Below are 21,484 nucleotides of genomic sequence, written 5' to 3'. Positions count from 1 at the left end.
TCACCAATCTGAGGCTATCCTAGGTCTGCTAAAGTAAGACCATGTTCAAAGTTTTTAAAAATTTGGTGGAGGGTTGCTGAGGATTCAGCGCAGTATTCTCTGTGTTCATATCTGATACTGAAAAATTAAAAACAAGAACAGTCCTGCCCCCTCTGGTCTCACTCCCCTGTATGTTGTGTTCACTGTACCTTTCCTGGACTAGTGCTGAATGTGGGAGTGTACCCGACCCCTTGCCCCCTTGAAGGCCCAGAAGCATCCTGCTCAGCTTTGCCCATGGCCCTGATTTCTGTGAGAGACCAGTGTGCAGCTGTGCCCGGGGTTGCACCCTCTTCTCCACCCCATACTTCACCTTCTTATGCTTCTTATGCTGTGCCCTCACCTGGACCCTGAGAAGTGGGAGGCATCAGAAAGCCTACATTTCCTCCTTGTGCACCCAGCTCCTGTGGGTGAATCGCCTGATGAGGTGTCCACTGGAGAGAGCACTTGAGTCAGGCCTGTAGCTACAGCTATGGCTTAATGCAGCTTGGGGAGGAAGATCACAAAGGGTCAGGGGAGCTCACCATTTCCTGTCTGCTGTCCTAGTCCGCAGAGTTTATGCTGCTGTGTGGGTTCCCCTGTAGGTTCACTTTCCAAGACTTTTGAGTCCTGCGTGACAGCCCTTCAGCTCATTGGCTGTGGGGACCAGCCCCATGGTTTTTACTATTACTGTGTCACTTCTAAATGTGAGGGAAACTCTTGCATGGATAGTAGAAGTGACAGCAGTGCCTTGCTAAGTCAGGGTCTGTCTTGCCCAGTCTCTCTTCTGTACAGCTGAGAATTGTCCAATCTTAAAGTCAGTGTCTGCTGCTGCCTGCCAGAGCTGCCCACTCTCCTGCCCCTTTACTGTGGGCCTCTTGGGTTTACTGGTATCTGTCCCAGAGCTGCCTTTATGTTGGGCATAAAGACACTGTGTCCTGCTTGCAGGAGCCTTGATTTAGAGGAAGTCTTCAAGTGCTTCCACCCCAGTTGTGGGACAGTGAGGAGGACCTTGGAGCCAGCCCCTCCTCTGTTTCCAGGCCCATGGTATATCTTGGGCCATGGTCCTAGGGCCATGACCTGCTCTCTGGCATAGCCTCCTAATGCTTCGTGTTTCCTTTTTGGCTTATGTTTGTTTTCAGGGCGTTCCTCTGGAACGAGTAGAGATTTATTTTCTTAAAACTAAGAGGCAGCCTTCACCCCACTTTTGGCCTGGGATATCCCAAGATCATCTTGGGGCACCTGTCCTTCAGACAGGCTCACATTTCAATCTGATACAGTACAGAAGAGTTGCTTCCCCTTTAAGACCTCGTGCTGATGGGGCATAGGCCTGTGATCGCTGAGGAGAGGACATCCTGTCCTCCATTAAGAGGCACCACATTAACAGTTGCTCTGCGGGTTCTTCCAGCCTGCACTTAGCACAGTCATAAAAAACTTGCTGATTGGAGTGAGGACCCAAGACCATCTGCCCACCCCACCTCCACCACCCACTCCATGGGCCCTGGGAAGCCGTGGTGCTCTGGTTAGGACAAGCTGGGGGTGGGTAGGACGGGTCTCCCTGTTTTGCTCTTTCAGCTGCCCCATGCAGGGCATGGCGCCAGGTGGGAAGCACTGTCTTCGGGGATGCCAGCCACTGCCTGTTCACTGGGTTTGCTATTTCACTCACTTCTTTCCTGGAACCACTGTGTAGTGCAGGGAGCAGGACTAAGGCGGAGTGTGATGAGTGTTTCTCTCCAGCTGCCGTGGGATGGTACCGTCGCCACCAGGAAGCAGTGGTGGCCGCCTCTGGCAAGTACTGAACTGCATGTGTGTGAGGCAGGTGAGATGCTGTCCTCCTTGATGATGATGATGGCTTTGAGACCCTCCATGCCAGATTGATGTTGGGGTTTATCGCCACATGGAGACTAGTTAATTAAGTTGTAAGTATTTGCCTCCCAGATATAGTGGTTTTCTTTGACCTTAGGAGAAAAACACTGTCTTGGCTATCAGATCTGATTTTGAAATGATTCCCAGAGGCGTTTCTGTTTGTCCTTACAAGCTATTGGAGAAAGTGTATGTTTTGTCTTCCTCACCAGGAAGAAATGGTGTCCTTTTTAACCCAAGGGACAGAAGATAGCATTTCCGGGCCAGAGCTCCCCAGGATGAAGATGCTTGTTATTATGAAGGTTGTTTCCTACCCACAAACCATCAGCACTTTAATATTAGCACTAGTCCCACGAACTGGAGGCTGTGTCTTTTCATCTCTGTCCCTGGCTGAGAGGGGAACTCCTGGCAGCCCCTTGGGTCCTCCATACCCTGGTTTGCCCCTCAGGATGGTCCTTGTCACTTGTCACTGTGGGGTTCAGTCCTTAGTCCTTCCATCCTGAACCCCTGTGAGGGTGACAGGGTGTGGTGGGTGGGAGCTGTGCCAGGCTGTGGGGAGCACTTCCCTGCAGGGGTATAGCCAAGGTGAAGGTATGGAGGCCTTGGCACTGTTGGGGTGGGAGGAGAAGGGGTGGCCATGGAGATGGTGGGCCCTTGCCGAGGCCTCGCCTGATCCCCTAGGAGTCTGTGAGGAAAAAGACCCAGAGCCACCGCAGAACTGGGCCTAATGCCTGCCTAGGTCTGGAGGGCCCGGCCTCCTCCTACTCGGGCTCTGAAAGATGAAGTGCGACTTGAGTACACCTATTGAAGGGAACTCCACCTTTGAGCCTGGTGAAACCTCAGCCCTACTCTGCCTCTTGGCCTCAGCCAAAGGTCGCACCTCAGGTGGTCACTAAGCCCTTCTCCACCTGCTGGTCCCTCTATTGCTTGTCCAGATCTGACATGCAGTCCTGGCCAGGCAGAGGATACAGGCTGCACCTTTTCCTGGTGGGCCCAGGTGTCCAGAGCCCACCCTGTGGTGATTTTTCCTGTCCTGTGTCTGGGCCTGGGCTGCTCAAGACTCCAGAGTTCCACAGCAAAGGATCTGTGAGCTGGGACTCAATGCCGTCAGCTCTCTGGTGTGTCCATATTCTGTCCTGGTCCAGAGGACGAGGTCCTGCCTGGAACAGAGGACCTGGTGGTCTCTGCTGGACAGACAGTGAATAAGTACCCTTTGTATGCTTAGCGTGTATCAGGTCCTGCACCCACCCAGATGAGGGTGCCTGGGGACAGCCTGCTCCCACAGCTCTGCCCCGGTCCTTGTTCACTTGCACTGCAGCTGTGGGTCAGAGCTCACAGTCCTTCCCACTGGCCCAGGGTGGCTGAGGCTGCCTGTGTCCCATGCACAGAAGGTGGTGGTAGCACCTGTGTGAGTGTGTGGAACTGGGGGATCCCCCAGTTTCTCCTGTCTGCTCTGCTCGGGAGCCCCCCCGATGCTCCTTGGAACTCACTGCCGCTGTCAGTAGAGCTAACCCCTCTGAGCTGCTGTAGGCTAGTGTGGCAGTGGCCTTGCCCGCCCATATGTACCCACAGCTGCGGAAAGAGTACAGGCCCCAAGCTCTCCTGTTGTACCTCATGTGTGGCCCAGTGTGTCCATGTCGCCACATCTGTGGGGACAGATGGGACGCACAGTTCTTGGGCTGAGGTGAGGGCACAGAACTGCAGTCATAGGGTCGTGTGCTGTATGCTCCCAGAATAACAGACTGCAGTTGGACCTGGGGCCACTGGTGTCAGCTGTGAGCCAGGTGACTTTGAGAGCCAGGATTTGGGGGCCACGTGAGGGGTGGCTCTCATGGCTCCCCCTGCCACAAGCCACGTGGGAAGGTAGGTGGCATCTTCACTTAATTTGCACAAAGCGTTCTGGGAACAGTTAATGCTTTTTGCTCTTTGCTTAGTGTTGACTTACAGAGGTGTGAGGATCCCTCATCCCACCCTCTTTACACTTGGATGCCTCCCTTCTCATTTCAAGAGAAACTACGATTCCGCTTGAATCTGTAATTCTTGCTTGGCCTGTGTGAGTATGTGAGGGTGTGTGGGACTGGGCCTAAGCTGACTGTTCCCATGTGGAGACAGAGAGCTCTAGGAGGACGCGTGTCTTGTCTGGCGGCCACACTCAGGCCATCACTCTGGTTGACTGTTCGCTACGCGCTATCAGTGTGCACCTGCTGACTGTGGAAGCTGAAATGCATTGGCTCTGGCCGCCTGTCACACTGGGTATCCTCTGCCAGGGAGGAAATGGGGAGCTTTGCTGCCTGGAGCAGCCTGGCCCTGCGGCATGCTGGGGTCCTCAGCCGTGTGCTTCCTGATATTGTCCGGCATCCTCGCCTCATCAGTGAGAAAGTCCTGGTGTTGATGACAGGCACTGTGGCCGTGAAGATAATATCCTTCTTTGGGCAGATATATGGAAGTATTCTATCTAGGAGTAAAAGTCACAAGTCAACCCCATGGACCCCTCCTCCCAGGCTCTGCGTGGAAGCAAGCCCAGACCCTGGGTTGCGTGATGGTCCCAGCAGTGGTGACCCGGCCTTCCCTGTGCTTCCTGGTGACGCCATGTTGGAAGTATCCACGTGGCTCGAGAGGTTCCCTTCATGTGAGCTTGTGTGGTATTTCCCGGTAAAGAGGTGCAATGGCACAGTGTGGCAGGGCTGCAGTGCCTGTTGGGAGGCGTGCGTGCCACCCTGCCAGGTCTTGGCCCCTTGTGCAGTGGTTAAGCTGTCACCTTCATTGGCATCGAAGCCACCAGCAATTAGCAAAGCATACTTCGTTGCCTGTGTGGGTCATGAGGTGTGACCTTGGGGGTCTAGCTCTGGTCCCATCTTCTCTGATGCTGTTCCTGTGCTCTGCTTCCTGGCGGCCCTGAACTAAGCAGCTTTGTTTCTTCGTGCCTCTCTGCCACGATGCTCCTGCCTTGGAGCCAGCTTACCATGGACCGAGTCCTCTGAAACTGTGAGCCAATTCAAGTTCTCTAAGTTGTAGGTAGTTCCCAGGGATGGGGAAGCTGACTAATAACACTCGGAAAGGTGTGCTTGCCAGCCTCTCCACGATAGAGCTGAAGCTCGTCTGTGTCATTGAGTGTCTTGTGGGAGGCCCCTGGAACCCAGTGTCCTGGGGCTTCCATGCCCTCGGATGCACTGGCATGGCTCTGTCTGCAGAGCTGGTTCCAATGATTATGGTTGCTGAGGATAGGTGTCCACCTGCCCGTTGTTCTGCCTTTGGCAGCTGGCCTGTCAGCTTGAACTTGGGAGTCTTACTTTCACGAACAAGCCACACAGTTCAGTGTTGTGGTTTACTCACCAACTTGGCACAGGGTAGCTTGTCTGAATGATTTTCTCTGAAGAGGAGGCAACAGCAGGTCTAGGGTGGGAAGAGCATTCCTCTGACATCTGAGTGTTCCCTGCAGAGTCCTGGAGAGCATGTGAGGGGCATGTGGGCGAGGCCGGGAGGCAGGATGGAGAGACTTTTTTTTAGAGGAGTTGGGGTGCGGAGTGGTGCCCCTGGCCTGTAAGGGCCCAGGAGTTGAGCGTGGGCTGGGCTGGCTGTAGAGCTCTGGGGCTGCCTGACATAAAGTCCCCTCCTCGTGGGGGCTGAGCTCCTGCTGCCCAGGACATGCTTGGATTCCTGAGCTGTCCCCTGAAGGTGGCAGGGCACAAAACAGGGAATACAAGGACACACACACTTTGTGTGATAGGTAAGGAGGCAGAGCCCACTGCTGTTTGCCTGGTGACAGGAGCCATGGGAGACGAGGGCTTCCCAGTGATCTGGGGCTGGATTTTTGGTGCTAGAAATACAAAGAAATTCTTTCTATCAGAATGGGGCAAGGGAGTCTCTCAAGTCTTTGACTATGATGATGAATGAAACTGCGTTTGAAATTATATTCTTTGATAAAGTGAGGCCCTCTTTTAAAAACCTGCTCTACTTTTTATAGACAAAAGCAAGGCATCAAGTGCTCTGGTGAGCTGGGCTGCTGGTCGGTGAGGCAGCAGGGGGCCCATGGCACACAGCCTCTGCACCATGGTAGCCTGGGCTCCCTGTAAATTCTGAAGCAGGGCGGAGACAGTGAAGTCACTTTTGGGGACGCTCTGGCATGGGGGCTTTCTAGGGTCCCTGTCATCCATCTGCCACTCCCTAGAGATGACTCACCTACCTGGCAGGTACTCTGGCTGTGCTGGGCATGGTGTCTGGGGACTGGGCATTGGCCGCTGTGACCGGTCTTCCCGAGGATCTGCTGCATGACTCCTGGTGTCCCTGCAGTTCTCGCTGTCCCTGGAGAAGGGGCCCATAGGGGCAGGGAGCTCCCCTGTGCTCCAGGTGCACTCGCGTGTTCCCTGGGTGCAGTGGGGCTGAGCTGCACACAGCCCTAACCTTGTGACATCTCCATTCCACGTCCCTGATCGATTCTCCTGGCGACTCTGTCCAGGTCTGCCCATCTTCACTGCTGCAGAAAGACATTGGCTTAAGCACTTTGAACTCAGGCTTCTCCTCTCCTCCTTTTGTTGTTCACTGACATCATCTGGTGACAGTAAGTCATGGTGTGGGCCTGGTAGGAGTATTTATTGCACAGAAATTTGCGACAAGCAGGGGCCTCTTTCCCAGAGAGCCAGTTGCCGGACACTTGGCAGCGCACTGCTAGAGTGGGGAGATGGGCAGGGCAGGAGCGCCATTGCCTTCCCTGTGGTCCGTGCTTCCTGGAGAGCTGCTCAGCTTCTGTGGCAGCAGATGGCACCAGATGTGGGTCAGGAATGTGTGGGACGGCTTGCTCTGCAGAGGACACATTCTAATACCACAGTGGGTACCGGGACAGCACCAGTGTCTTGTACCCCGTTCCATTTCCTCACAGTGAGATTTATAAGTGAAAGACAGTAAGGAATTAGGAATGATAAGTAGTAAAATACAGTTATAACCACAGACTGTGGTACAAGCTCTGTGAATATTTTTCTCTCCCCTCTCTCCCTCTTTCTTCCCCCCTCTAGGCCTCTCCCTCTCTCCGGCTCTCCACCTCTCAGCCTCTCCGCCTCTCCCTTCTCTCTTTCTCTCTTAATTGCTGCAGGGTGAGTAGTGTACACAGTGTGGACCTATTGGGCTGAGTAAGTAAGAGGCATTGAGATGTCATTGTGCTACTCAGACCAGAACTATAAAACTTATGAATTGCATATTTCTGGGATTTTTAATTAATACTTTTAGACTTGCTAACTGAAGCCGAGGAAAAGAAACCAAGGAGGAGGTGGCTTTCAGGGCATTTTCATCCTTCTGTATTATAGATTACCTCTTGGTAAGGCATGAAATCTGAGCAAGTTGCCTGCCTGTGACCTATAGTTTCTTTGTTCTTGATGAAAAAATTGGCAGAGTAAACAGTCCCAGGTGCAGATACGGCTCAGTTTTATTATCTTAATTACACAATAGTGTCTGTGCAGACAGGTTGAAATGCCTCCTTTCTCTCAAAGCAAATCAGCCCTTAACTAGACCCCTGTCTTCAATGATGACTTGTGCTGAGGAAAACAGTGGAATCATGGCCTAGCTTTGGAAAGTGCTTTTCCTACGCGTGTGCTGGGGTCGTGGATCCTTCTGTCGGTCCATCCTTCATGACAAGTCCTGTCCTTTCCCCTCTCTGTCTCTATCCATCCACTCATCTGTGTGTCAGCCACCAGTCCATCTATTCACCTGTCCGTCCTCCTTCACACAGAACTTCCCAGGTCCTGGGGCTGGGAAGGGGACATCATGAGCTCACAGTCCCGACAGGACCCAACATGCCTTTGTGGTGGCGGCATCCAGCCCTCATTTGTGTCTGAGAGGGGCGCGTTTCCAGAGCGCTCAGCATCACTGCAGACCTGGGCTGCCCAGGGCTTTCTGCCACCACAACCAGGTGATGTGTGGCTTGTCAGAGGCATTTATGGTTTTTATTTTTCCTTTAGGTACTGGGGGATTGCCTCCCAGAGTGCTGGGGTTATAGAGAGGCACCTCCATGCCTGACTTGTGCTCTCTAAGCTGGGAGTAGCTGTTTCTCTGATTCCTTCCCCTTTGGACAGAGGGCCTTGCTTCTGTCAGGCAAGGAAATATCCCTGCTCTCGCCTTAGTCATAGCCATGCTTGCATTTCCAAGCTGGTGTCTTGGCCCTTCTCCTCCTCAGGGGCCTCCTGTGTCCCTGCATCAGGTAGACACATTCCTTTTGCCTTGCCAGCTACAGCGAGTGGTGGTCTTGGGCAGACCCTAGGGCGATCTCCTCTGATCCTCACCTTCTCATGTGATGCCTCCCTGTAAACCTCTGTCCTGGACACCTCATGAAACCCGCGACTTGATACTGTCAGTAGAGTGGGATGTCGAGGCTTGAATCCCATAATCACAACCGTTAGGACTCCCAACACAGGAAGCTAGATGTTGTCTGTGTGCTTCTGAAGTAAGAGCCAGTCAGAGAAGCCCCCAGGGCCAGGACCCATTTGTGGTTTCCATCCGGGGTCTGGTAGAGGCGGGGCCCTCAGTTGCATGCTGCAAGGGTGTGGGCTCTGCCGCAGCTGGAATGAGGTTAGGAGTGGAGTCCTCTCTAGTGTGTGCTGTAGGGGAGAGAGCTCAGCCTCGGTGGCAGCTGCATATGACTGGGATGTGATGGATTTATACTCTTAACCCGCTCACCTCAGAGTGACAGAACCCAGGCTGAAGGAGCAAGCTGTACCGTGGAGCCATGTCTTTCAGTGCACCTCTGGGGTGGGAAGCCTGGGTCCCCCACAGGAGCTCGGACATTCACTCCTAATGCACTCTCCTCCTGCTGGGGATGGGGACTGGGTGAGCAATACGTGGTGTAGGAGCTGAGCAGAGCCTCACCAGCTTGCCCTCCACCTGCGGCATGTTTAATTCAAACAAAGCAGAGTCAGAATGCAGCCGTTCATTCAGACCTGATCCGGGAAGGGAGCACCGAGTACCCACACAGACACTAATCATAAAGCTTGGAAGGGTTCTGCCCTGGTGATAACGCACCTCCCCAGCTCCAGGGGATATTTCCAGGGACCAGACTCGCTCATCTATGCAAGTCAACTAAAAAACTCACTAAATATGTAAAACACTGGTTTTTAAGAGAAGGTACACCCCGTGCTTGTGGTGGCCCCAGTACTATTTCTGGGTGGACAAGCAAGGGGGAGCCCTGCATTGGGATGAGCCTGTCTGGAGGAGCCCAAGTGCTGGAGTTCCTGGGGCTGTGGCTTGTAGGTGGCAGGGCCGACCAGGTTGAACACTTAGCTGTGTGTGTCTGCAAGCAGCCACCATGGTGCTAAAGAACCTCTTGAAAGGATTAGAGATACAGTTCCTGGAACCCTCATGGCAGAATTTGTAAGTCATGGGCATAGGGTCCAGAGCCCGGAGGGTTTTGCCTGGACAGTGGGTGGTAAATATTATGGCAAATATTACATTGCTCCAGGGTTTAAAAAGCAAGACCCCACACAATTAAACTATGCCCCATAAAAAGTTCAAAAATGTTCGTAGGAATGTAAAAATATTAAGTACCTAGTAAGGAAACTTCCCAATGTCTAGCTTTCAAAGGCATTTGCAGGCATGCAGAAAGGCAGGAAAATATAATGAGAAGAAGAATCAATCCGGACTGACCTGGAAAAGGCATGGAGGTTAGGCTTGTTAGATAATGACTTTAAAGCAGTTACAGAAATTGGATTCTCTATGTTCAAAGAGCTAGAGAAATAGTAAACATATTAAGTAGGGACATGGAAGATGTGAAAATGATTCAAATTGGGCTTATGGAGATGAAAACTCCTATGAAATGAAATCGCTAGTTGCACTGTATGGGTAACCAGCAGATCAGACTTTGGGGAAGAAAAGATTCACGAATTTGCAGGCATAGTAGTGGAAAGTACTTAAATGCAAATTCTCTAAACACTTCAGTTAAAAGGGAGATCTTGTCAGAATAGTTTTAAAAAACAAGACCAAAGTATGTACTTCTTAAAAGAAATCCACTTTAAATATGAAAACACAAGACTAAAATATGGGCTTCGTGCAAGAAACCCACTTCAAATATGAAAACACAAATGATTTAGAAGTAAAATGAGGGGAAAAGATATTCCATGCTAACACCAGTCTAAAGAAGGCTAGAGTTACAATATTAGTGTCAGAGTGGATTTCAGGAGAAAGGATAGAGCATATAAAAAGGTCATTTTGTATGATAAAGGGATGAATTAAGCAGATGAAAATAGCACTCTTAAATGTTAATGCACCAAATAATAGTTTCAGACTACACAGCAGAATCTGAAAATTGTAACAAAAAATAGCCAAATAAACAATTATAATTGGAGATATGAATCTCTTTGCAGTAAGTGAGAAAACAAGTATACAGAAAATCAGTAAAGATATGGGAAGCATGTACCATCAGATGTGACTTAGTTTACTTCGACAGAAAATTCAAGGAATGCACATTCTTTTTAATTGCATATGGGACATTTACCAAGACAGCCCACTTTCTGGGGCATAGAAAGATAGCGATAAATCCTAAAGGATTCAAGCAATATGAGATCTTCTCTAAGCATAGTAGGGCTGTTAGGGAAGTCCCAGTATTTCTGTACTAATTAACACACTTTTAAGTAACCCACTGCTCATAGAAGAACTCAAAATGGAAATTAGAAACTATTGTGAAATGAATGGAACATTTTGGAATTTTGGGAATGTAAACTAAGCTCCTTGCATTTCTTATCTAAATCTGAAAAAAACAAAACAAAACAAAACAAAAAACAAACAAACCAGTTGTCTAATTGGTGACCTCAGCTTCTGCCATAGGAAACAGAAACTTGTCTTTAAAAAAATTCAATAAAATAGGTAAATCTGTAGTCAGACTCATTAGGAAGAAAAAGGGAAAAGATACCAATTGCCAGTATCCCAGCACTGGGCGGCTGAGACAGAGGATCACATGTTTGAGCCCCTCTGGGTGATTTAGTGATATCCTATCTCAGAAAGGGCTGGGGTATGTATAACAGTGTGCAGGTCCTGGGTTTATCTCCAGTACTTTGGAAGGAGGGAGGGTGGTAGGGAGGTGAGAGCCATCATCATATTGTAAGGTAGAGGATAGAAGGGGACTTGACACTGACAATTTATAAAATGGGGATATTTCTCAAAAGACGTAAACTACAGCTACCTAAGAAAGGATAAAATAATTTATTCTCATATTTATGAAAAAATTCTTGTTTGAAACCCTCCTGCCATAAAAACCCTCCACCACAGGCATAGGTGGCCTCACTGTTAAATGAAGTTAGATTTGTTAAATGTATAGAAAAAAATGTTAATCCTACATGAACTATTAAAACAATGAATGGGAAGACATACTTCCCAGTTCATTCCATGAGGCCAGCATATTCCTGTTACCCAGTTCAAAAGCAATAAAAGAATGAGAACTACAGACCAATACCCTTCATGAGCATGGATGTCAAGATCCTAAAGAGAAATTTTAGCAAATGAAATTCAACAGTTTTAAAAAGAATAATATATCATTGTGACATGTGACTTATCCCAAAATGCAAGGTTGATTTAACTGTTGAAAAAGCAATCAATGTAGTTCATTATATTAACATATTAAAAAACAACAGACCCATGAAATCATCTCAAGCAATTCAGGAAAGCATTTGACAAAACCCAGCTTCTGCTCCTAATAAAAGTTCTCAGTCAACTGGGATAAGAAGAAACTTCCTAAATTGAATAGAGAGCATGTACAAGATAAAAATAAAACTATACAAAAATGACATAAATCTGAATTTTCCCCCCATCAGATCAAGACTATAGCAAAATGTTCCTGCTCATGACTCTGTTTATACACACTGGAGGTTCTAGTGAAAACAAATGAAAACATCCATACTTGCAGAAAGGGCATCTGGGGTGAAAAGGAAAAAGTAAAATCCTTTATTTGCAGGTAACACCAATCATCTTTTTGAAAATAGGATGGAATGTACAAAAAAGGTAACCAAAACTAATAAGAGTTTAACAAGTTTCAGGATACAAGGTCCATGAACATAGTTTCTATATACTAGCAATGAGCAGGTTTTTGAGATTAAGTGAGCAAAACCATGTTAATAATGTAAAAATGCCAGGTTATTTAAGGAAAACATGGCAAACGATGTAGTAAACCTGTACTCTGAAAGCCACAAAACTGCTGAGAGAGATCAGAGATGGCCCACTCATGTCCACAGATCAGAAAACACAAAATTATTCACTACCATTTCACTTAAACTGATCGCACATTCAACCCAATCCCACTTCAGATCCCAGCATACAAACTGATTCTAAAGTTCATATGCAAAGCTAAAGCCCCCAGAACAGCTAAAGCTAAATGACTCTGAGAAAATCAGCAACATTGGAGATCTAACACTGCCACCTGATTATGAGAATTTGTGACGCTTCAGTAGTGAAGATCATGTATTAATGGCATCGAAACAGAGGTCACAGGGAGAGGAAAAGTTCAGAAATAGAGGGACAGTTGATTTCTAAAAGATACCAAAGAAAATCAGTGGCAAAAGCATATATTACGATAATTGTAAATAAGATCCTAATGGTATAATTGACAATGTGTAATAGGAAGAAAAGGACTAAAGGTGTAGGGGAAGTGGGAAGGGTAGGGGAAAGGAAATAAAGCAAAAGAAAAAATACGAGAAAATGAAAATAAAGTTTTTGTAAATAGGGAAGGGAGGAGGGGGTGAGAGGAGGGCAAGGTATGGGGAAAAAATGAGAACCAAGAGCTGTCATGTAAAGGTACAAGATCCCAATGATGAATATAACTACTGTGTACCTAAAATGTACCAATAAACTCAATGAGAAAAAAAGCATATATTACATATATTTTAAACAAATAGTACAGCTATCAGTGGATATTTGTATGGCAGTGAATTATATTTAGATTCTTACCTTGCACCAGGTTAAAAAATTACTGCAAAATGAATCAAAGACATAATGAATTAAACGTCCAAAGTTATAAAATTTCTACAAGAAAACCTAAACAACTTTGTGAGCTTGAGTTAGGTACTGAGTATTTTTTAGAATGACACTAAAACCATGGAACCTAAGAAATTTTACGAATGAATTGGATGTTCTCTCAATTAAAATCTGCTCTTCAAATGCTGCCATCTTTCAGTCATCCTCAGTTTGCTCATCCTCAGAGTTGGGTGGGACGGAGCCCAGAGGGATGCCTCTGCAGGTCCCCTCAGCTTATCTGTGGTCCACGCTACCCTGTGGCATCCCTGGCCAGGGGTATCCTCGTCATGTGTGGGCAGCGTGGCCAGTGCTCCCTGAGCATCGGGCACCTTAGAAGCAGCTCCGCCATCCGCGGCCTTTTTGGTGACCTCAGATTAGACATTGCTTTTTTGGAGGGAAATAGCCTGTGTTGGGGGTGCTGTTGACAAGCTCACGTGCACGCCTGTGAAATGAGAGTGATTTAATACCTCGTTGCTTCAATTCCATGTATCTCTTGAAGAACTTAGAGTTTAGATTATGTTACTGTCAAAAAATATAACTTAATACCTCTCTAGAGATGAAAAGATTGTGTGCTGTGGTGTCAGATAAACACTTTCTTACAACCTGCCAGGAGGTGTAATTGTATTCTGAGCTCACGTTTACTGAGGTTCCAGGAATGAGCGGTGGTGTCTCTGTCATCCCCGCCCGGGAGTGGCTGTTGTGGTCCTGGGCGCTTTACTCTGGCCTGCCAGCAAGCAGCTGACTGCCTTCTGGGTTCTACCTTTGCTGCCGCCCTTATGTGGAGCATTTAAGCAGACAGCAGTGGCGTGGCATGGCCTCCATGTTGAAGTCACGGGGAGAGGTTGTCTTGGAGGAACTCATTTGCAGTTTGCCCTAGTGTCTGTTAGGATCTTGACCCACAGGGCCTTTCAGTGGTGCTGAGAGTATTGTTTGTGAGCCCAGCATGGCGTTCCACAGCAGGATTGTGGTGCTGCCACCTGGCATTAGAGCCAGACTCCCCAAGTCATGGGTCAGGCCTCTGCAACCTGGCCTCACCTCAGACACCAGCCATGTTTGGGGTGTCCGGGCCCCCTGCACTTCTGATGGACCTGTGGATTGGCTGGAGGCACAGTGGTATCCATGATTCCTGGACTTGGATAATTCCTTGAAATGGCTCACAGTACTCTACTCACGGTTACGGTTTTATCATAAAAGGCACAGGTGTGTCCTAAGAGCGCCATGGAGCTCCCTCAGCTCCAGGGTTCCAGCCATGCTTGGCTTTTCAGGGGCCTTGGAGTTTCTGGGGACCACCCAGAGTTGACTCATGAACAGGATGAAGACATAGCAAGAACTTAGTCTCCCTGCCCAGAATGGGAACAAACGCCTTCGAATTGTGAGTTATGCCTGAGCTGCTTTGGATGAGTAGCAGTGGCCTCTGACCACTGTCCTGTCCTTGGTGTGTGAGGTCACAAAGCCTCCTCTCAGAAGTAGCTTTTCTGGGTCTCAGTTTCTCTCCTGGGCTGGGGACTGGGTGAGGGGCCTGGGTGGGGGCTTGGGTCACCTCTCTGGCCCCTCAGGCCTGTGGTTTAGCTAGGATTCTGGGATCTTAGCCCAAGTGTAGTGGCTGGGGCCCGAGATTTTCTCCCTGCACGGTCAGCACATTCCTGAAATGCTGTTAAATTTTTCTAAATAAATCTCACTTTCTATTGATTTCCATTACATTTTCCAAGGGAAAATAGTTTTTTCTGAGGGGGTGGGGTGATAGTTACTGACCTGTCTGAGGAGAGGCTTCCTGTTGGAGCAGAGGACTCATGGTAATGCAGTCCAGCTGCTTCAGGGAGGCTGCTCTGGGTGTGTCACCGCAGCGTTCTGGTCTCCTGGGACCTTGCTGGATTTGACCCACAGCCCCTGGGCGTTCCTTTGCTTAGCTGTGTGGCCTAGGTATGTAGGTGCCCTGGCCCAGCTCGGCCAGAGGTTCTGCCATCCCTGTGGAGTCCTCTGTGGGCACTTCGGTGGCTCCCAGGTCCCCAGGCCTGCTCAGTTGGCAGAGAAGAGGCTCGCCTGGCAGGTTGGCAGGATGTGTATTTTCAAAGTGGGCTCCAGCGCCCTCCTTGGTTCTTGGACCAGCTTCAAGCCAGGGCGGTGAAGGGGATCCCCTGTAGGTGTGCTCAGTCCTGGTCCTCACCATGCCTACCTTTGGCCTTCAGGGCCCTACTCAAATAGCCAACTTTGTACAAACTGACCCTTGTCTCATGAAGGCAAAGATGAAAACATGCACACAAAGGAGGTAGTTAGGGGAAATGTCATGGGAAGTGTGAGGAAAAAACTCGCAGTGGGTAGTAGGTGGTGACTGGGAGGGGTCCTAGAAAGTGAGTGTGCCGCGTGGGCTCTGTCCAGGATCTTTAGTGGATAAGCAGAGTGTTGGAATTTGCTCAGTTGTGCAGTGGTTACCTGTCCCAGGTGGCTTTGTGGTTTAAAAATGACCAATTCAAACCCAGACTCTAAACCAGTTACTTAGCATGCAGGATTTAAAGGAAAACCGGCTGCTCTGCATTTTTAAGTTCCTTGGAGGAAACAGCCCTGGGCGTAGGGAGGGATTGAATTCCATTCTGCTGGAACCTCTGTCTGGGACCACCCTCTCCCCAGCTGTTTACAGCCCGCACACATCAAATCCCACAGTGATGGGCTGAGGCTACCGAGACACCCTGTGTTCATGTCCGTTGGCTCTTACTGTGCTCTTCATCCTCCTAACTGATGAGAGGACTGCAGTCTGGCTCCAGTTGAAGGTGTGATGCATTCACGTTTGCCTTGGCTCAGTGCCAGGCTCTGCAAGGGTCTTTGCCAGGTGTTCAGGTGTGAATGCTTGCACCTACTTTTTGGGCATATAAGTCTGAGTAGGGTCTAGGCGGCTCAGCAGGCTTTGCACCATGTGAATGAATACATGGCTTTCCTTTTAGTGTAAATCCTGGGCAGCGTTTGCGTACATTGTCTTCGCTTTTAATCCCGGAGAGGAGAAGTTTCTGTGGGTCCATTTTGCTAAGGAAAGTGCTCAGCCGGTACCGAGGTTGCCTTTCCTGCTTCTGCGCAGGACCTACCCTTCCCGGTGACCTGTCACACAGGGCGCCGGAGAGAAGTCTTTTCAGCCTGAAAGCTGACAATAATTACATCTGCCTGCTCATTCATTACGTGAGCACCCTTATTTCTAGTGAAATGGAAATTTCAGTTTCAGAATTATTGCTAACCAAATTACCTTTATCAGTGAAAGAGCATCTGCTCACAATTACTTATAAAATAGGAAAAATGAATCTTTTCAGCATATACGTTTGTGGCTCTGATGTGTATAAATTGAAAGTCATGCCTGGAGTTTAGCAGTCCATTTTTCACCATGTTCAAAACAGGAGACAGCCCTGCCAGAAGTTTGTTATGCACATTAGAGGGTGGCTGGAGAGCTGGTGGCGGGTTCACTTTATCACTCTTCATTACCTACTTGCAGAGAGGTCTGCGACCGGTGAAAAATGGGCCACTTCCCGGAAGCAAGGGCGAGTTCCGGTTTGCTGCAGGGCAGACGTCCCATGGGCCTGTGTTCAGCCCGCCTAGCCTGGCTGGAAGTTGGGCTGCCAGCAGAGTGCCCAATACAAGTGCTGAGGCCAAGGAAGTCTCAGGCCTGTGGCTGATGTCACTATCTGGCGGGCAGAACTTGGCCCGTTAGCTCGTTTTAGTTCAAGGCCCCAGGTCGGGCAGAAGAGAAGGCCGTGTGCTCAGGATGCTCGTATCCAGCAGTTCCCATGACATAGACAGCTTGTACCTTGAGGCTGGTTTGTCCTTTCTGCCTGCCCTCAAGAGTTCCAGGAGGGCAGGGAGCAGGCCTGTCTTTCCTGGGGCGGCCTGGCCTATGGAGGGTGCTGGCTAATCCCTGCTGTTAGGCCAGATGAATGAGCAGCCTTTGTTCCGGAAGGAATCGGCCTGTGCCATGTGGGCTTATGCTGTGTCAGGTTCAGTGGGTACTCCTGGAAGTGTTCTGAGCTTTGCTGTACAGAGGGGCGTGGCCATGTCCACGTAGTGGTTCTAAGAGACAAAGGTTGTGGCTGTTTTGAGGTAACAGTGGGGAAGCCTTGGCCTGTTTTAGCTCAGCTGCCACTTTGCATGTACCTTTGGACAGGTTGCCTCACAGGTGAGAGATGAGGGCCCCCAGGATCAGGGCAAGAGATGCATGGCCCCCACTCAGGAGCTGGGCACAGGGTGGCTGGTCACTGAACTCTGGAGTGTGCTTCTCCTGAAGTTGGGCTGAGGAGGGCCAAGGGCTTGTTTTTGCACCTGCTACTTTTGGATCTGAAAGCAGGGCAAAAAATGTTACGTTTTATTTTGTTTCATTGGGTTGCTTCAGTGGCAGATGTTCCAGAAATATGTGTTTAATTTTTCAGAGTTGTTTCTGGCCTGTTTGCCATCGGAAGGCACTGCCTCCTGGGCACCCATTAGAGCTGTTTGTTTTCCGGTTCCCTGGGTGCTGACTTGCTCTGTGGGTGGGCTGTTGGCACTGTAGGCAGGGCTGGGGACCTCGGCTCTCCAGCTTGTACGTCCCAATAGCATCTTGCTCTCCTCTGTCACCCTGTCTGCAATCTCATGAGAGAGGCTGGTCCTGGCATCAGGCTGCTCATTTAGCACTTGGGAGGCTGAGGCAGGAGGATCACTGCGAGTTCAAGGCCAGCCTGAACTACATAGCAAGACCACATATCAAAAGAAAGAAAATACAAAAGAGACAGAGCTGGGGATTTAGCTCAGTGGCACCTTGCCTGCCTTGCAAGCACAAAGCCATGAGTTGGATCCCCAGTCCTGGGACACGCACAATCACAGGACTGCTCATTTAACAAATGTGTCTGTGCTCCCTGCAGACCCGGCCCTGTTCATTTCCGTTTTGCAAGGGGACACAGTCCTGCCCTTGGGGTAGTCTCAGTCTTTTGGGGAAGACCTAGCAGGGTCACACAGCCTGTGCCCTGTGTAGAGCCCAGGGAAGGGCTGATTTCTCAGTGGCAGACCATGGGATTGGTGTTTAGCTGGAGGGAAGGAGTGGACATGCCTGTGTCTCCTGAAAGTGGCAGGAAGGGGTCTGTACCCTGGTGCAAACCCAACGGAACCCGCACTGGTAAAGTGAGAGTCTTCGCTGCATCTGGGTCCTTAAATGCTCCTGTCCTGCCTGTCAGGGTGAGGTCCTACTGTGGCATTGTGGTTAGAAGTTGGAGGAGTGGCTGCCCAGGGATGCTGGGGTGGCGCTGTGACAGGAAAGGACCTGGGCTGCTGGTACCACACTGCTCATGCCCACGGGGGAGCTGAGGAGCTGCACAACCAGGATGGGTATGGGGCTCGTGGTCGTCAGGTGTTCGCACAGCACAGACTGGGCCACCTGCTGGGCTGTACCTGCCCATCCCCTTGCGCTCCAGTACCCGCTTCCTCTCCAGAGTTGTCCCAGTCATTCTGGCCTGCCCTTCCCGGGCAAGAGCAGCCAACTGCATATTCATGAAAACTCAGCCCTCTTTTTTCTGTGTTAAGCAACCTTTTTCAGTAAATTTAGTCATTTTCTAAACTGCTGGTTCTCCAGTGTTCCTCAGATTTGAATTTCAAATACGCTGGAGGGCCCCGCCCGAGTATCTGCTATTTTGCCCTTGGAAACTGGGTAAGATCAGGCCTGGTCTTGACGGTCTGCATCAACTAACCTCTGCTGGCTTGTTTTTATGACGCGGCAGCCATCTTTCCTGGGCCTGCATGGGCAGAATGCTGGGAGTGGGAGTGGTCACCTGGCCAGCAGAACCTGTGCCCCTGGAAGGCACTTGTCGGAGTGTGTGTACCTGGGCCTGTCGGGCTCTAAGTGTCCGTGGCTCCTCAGAGGAGGCTGAGGCAGAGGTGGGGATCTTAGGTGTGGACTGTTGAGTTACTGCCCACCGTACTCTGATGCGAAGAGAGACCATGTAGCTGATGTGGGCCCGTGCTTCTGTTAGTGCTGTCATTGGCACTTGGCTCTTCCAGTGCCAGCTGTCCTCAAGGTGCCCAGAGCCCTAACTCAGAGCCCGCCTGTCACCGTCGCCATCTCCCCTCGTTGCTCATTCTTTTAAACAGGAGAGAGCCTTCATTTGGGGAATTCATCCTCTGCTTCCTAGGGTTGTGCTTGGGCCATGCTGATGATGGGGTGAGGTTCTGAGGGTGCACCGGGCGCCAGGGACTAGCGGCTTGGCGTCCTGACACCTGCGGCTGTGTTTGCTCTGTGCAGAACCTGTGCACCAGCACCTGGACCAGCACGAGGTGCGCTACCTGCAGTTTGCCTTTCGCTGGATGAACAACCTGCTGATGCGAGAGCTGCCGCTGCACTGCACTGTCCGCCTGTGGGACACCTACCAGGTGAGTGCCTCCCCGCCTGGGAGTCCCCTCCCAGCCAAAGCCCTCATGGTCCTTGGCAAGCCTGTTTCTGGTCGCCTTACGGTCTGAGCAGACGTGGAACATGGAGAAGGACTTCATGTTGTTCCCTTTGCCTCTGGATCTCATCCCATCCGTGTGGCGACCGAGTCCCCATTGCTTGCCAGCAGTTTACATTCTGAGCCCAAGCCTAGGAGTGCGGTAATGCTGGTAGCTCCGCCGCAAGTTTGAGCTACTTCTGCCCCAGACTTCACACACAGGACTCACACGTTGCCCATGTTTTCAGTTACTTATAGTGAAGATTTAAGAACGCACAGATGGATCCATTGCAGTATGAAATTTTCTGCTCTCCACTAGGTTTGATGACATTCATTCTTTGAGGAGGTTGAGTTTTCTGGAACAAACTGCCTTTGTTCCCTCGAGTGTCTGTTGCTCGTTCTCGCATCTTGGCACTTTTTTCACGATTTCCACAGGAGATGTGCCCGTGCTGTTTGGTTTAGGTGTGAGCCTTCAACCTCACTTACAAACAGGAGCACCATTATGTGGGGTAGGAGTCTTGACCTGTGTTCGAGAGAGAGGCTCTTAACACCTTGCTCAGGCGGGCACAGTCCTTTGTGGGCTTTGGAAAGGGCGCTGTCTGGGGAGACTGGTGCCAGGCGTGGGGTGGCGGTGTAAATCCCAGGTACTGGGCCTCACTCCAGCATTGGGGTCTTACACATGGACGTCTATGAAGGTGGTGGTGGGAGGCAGGAGATGCTAGAGCAGCCAGAGCCTCAGCGGTCCTCCCAACTTTCCCCTCTCTGAGGGACAGCGGTCTGGATGCCGCGTTCCTCCCACAGCACAGGGTGCTGTAAGCCTGCCATGCTGCAGTCTCTTGTGCTGTGCTTGTTTCCATGGGGATCATCTCAAACAACAGCCTAGAGCTTTGCTCCTGACCCTGCTTTTGGGCCCTGTGCCCCACAGTGGGTGTTTTGTGGCTCTGAGTTGTGTGTTCAGACTCTTTGCAACTTGTGCAGTCTAATGCTGCCCACAGGAATGATAACTGGTCAGTGGTTCTGCCTTCCTACCTGCTTGGCAGCTGCTGAATTTCTGCCTAGTAGCATTAGCTAGGACGCGAAGCCTTACCTGGGGCTATTTGGTTAAAGTGGCCATCGGTCTAGCGATTGATCGGCTGGCTGTAGGATTACAGGAAACAAAACTTAATATCCTGTAAATTGCAAACACTCTTCGTATCTGTGATTGGTTAGGTCGTTCAGTACCCAGGCCCCCCTCGTTAAACACAGAGTTCCTTGTAACACTGTCCCCATTATGAATAAATTAGTTATTAAGCCAGTCGCTCTGTGAGGAGCTAGAAGACCAATTGGCTCATCCATGGGCTGTGCCACTTCCTAAAACTCCTAATAGTTATTAAAACTTTAGGTACGATTATTGTCTCTTTATTGAGTTAATTTCCCTGAAATTAAATTTTGTCATGAATTGACTCATTTGTCCCATGGCCCCATTCTTGAACTGACAGTACCCTGGTCATAAACCTTTTCATATCTTAAAAATTGGGGGTATTTCCATTTTGCAGGGCCAAGTAACCATGAAATTGTATTGCATCTTTTGGCAATGAAAATACATAGTAATCATAGGATAGCAATCGGGTGATTACTCTCCCCTAAACTGGGGTGTTTAGTAGCTGGGCCATTACAGGTTTCAGTAACTCTTTAACCCCTCATGGGACAGCTTAAAATCCATTTGGACATGTGTCTGTGAAAGGATATTAGGAAGCCCCTACCCTGCCCTGTTCCATTCCTGGACTAGACGGATGAATGAGGTACAATACCACAGTGTCAAGGGAGCACCAAGAGACAGCCCCACTGGCTTGGCAGGTCCGTCACAGGACCTGGTGCTGTCACAGTGACCCTGGCTCCCAGGAGAGCCTCGGCAACGAGGCCACCATCAGGGGCCTCTGTGGAACATGACTGCCAGCTTTGCCCGGCAGACCCACCCTGCACATGGAGGAATCTTGGACCTGTTCCTTTTGCAGTTGGGCTCAGCTACAGCATTGGGTCACGCCTTTCTTACATGCCTTGCCAGTTTTGCCAGGCCCTCCATTGTGTTTATTTTGCCACCATCCACACCCTACTGCCTCGGGCCAATTCTCTAAGTCTCTTGGCCTTAAGCAGCCACTGAAGGAATGGTAAGGGCACATGTGGGACGGGCAGGAGCCCGATGCAGCAGTGCTTGGAATCTAAAGGCA

General features: G+C 50.0%; 1 protein-coding gene and 1 long non-coding RNA gene across 4 annotated transcripts in view; one reads left to right on the top strand and one right to left on the bottom strand.

The window, feature by feature from the left end:
• Tbc1d22a (TBC1 domain family member 22A) overlaps positions 1-21,484 on the top strand; it is a 323,373-nt gene that overhangs the window by 192,182 nt on the left and 109,707 nt on the right. For all 3 annotated transcript variants that reach the window (XM_010634302.3, XM_033766172.1, XM_033766171.1), the window contains one exon: positions 19,097-19,224. In XM_010634302.3, coding sequence (XP_010632604.1) covers positions 19,097-19,224 — 128 coding nt within the window. The remainder of the gene's footprint in view (positions 1-19,096; positions 19,225-21,484) is intronic.
• LOC104869196 lies at positions 7,139-12,842 on the bottom strand. Its single transcript, XR_782229.1, has 3 exons — positions 12,793-12,842; positions 9,406-9,504; positions 7,139-8,745 (listed from the first exon to the last, which is right to left on the bottom strand). It is a non-coding gene; the product is annotated as an uncharacterized LOC104869196 (long non-coding RNA).

The sequence above is a fragment of the Fukomys damarensis genome, unplaced genomic scaffold, assembly GCF_012274545.1.
Source record: "Fukomys damarensis isolate Sample0158 unplaced genomic scaffold, DMR_v1.0_HiC HiC_scaffold_19, whole genome shotgun sequence".
Lineage (NCBI taxonomy): Eukaryota > Metazoa > Chordata > Mammalia > Rodentia > Bathyergidae > Fukomys > Fukomys damarensis.
The sequence above is the reverse complement of the archived record's forward strand: the minus strand, read 5'-3'. Positions and strand labels throughout refer to the sequence as shown.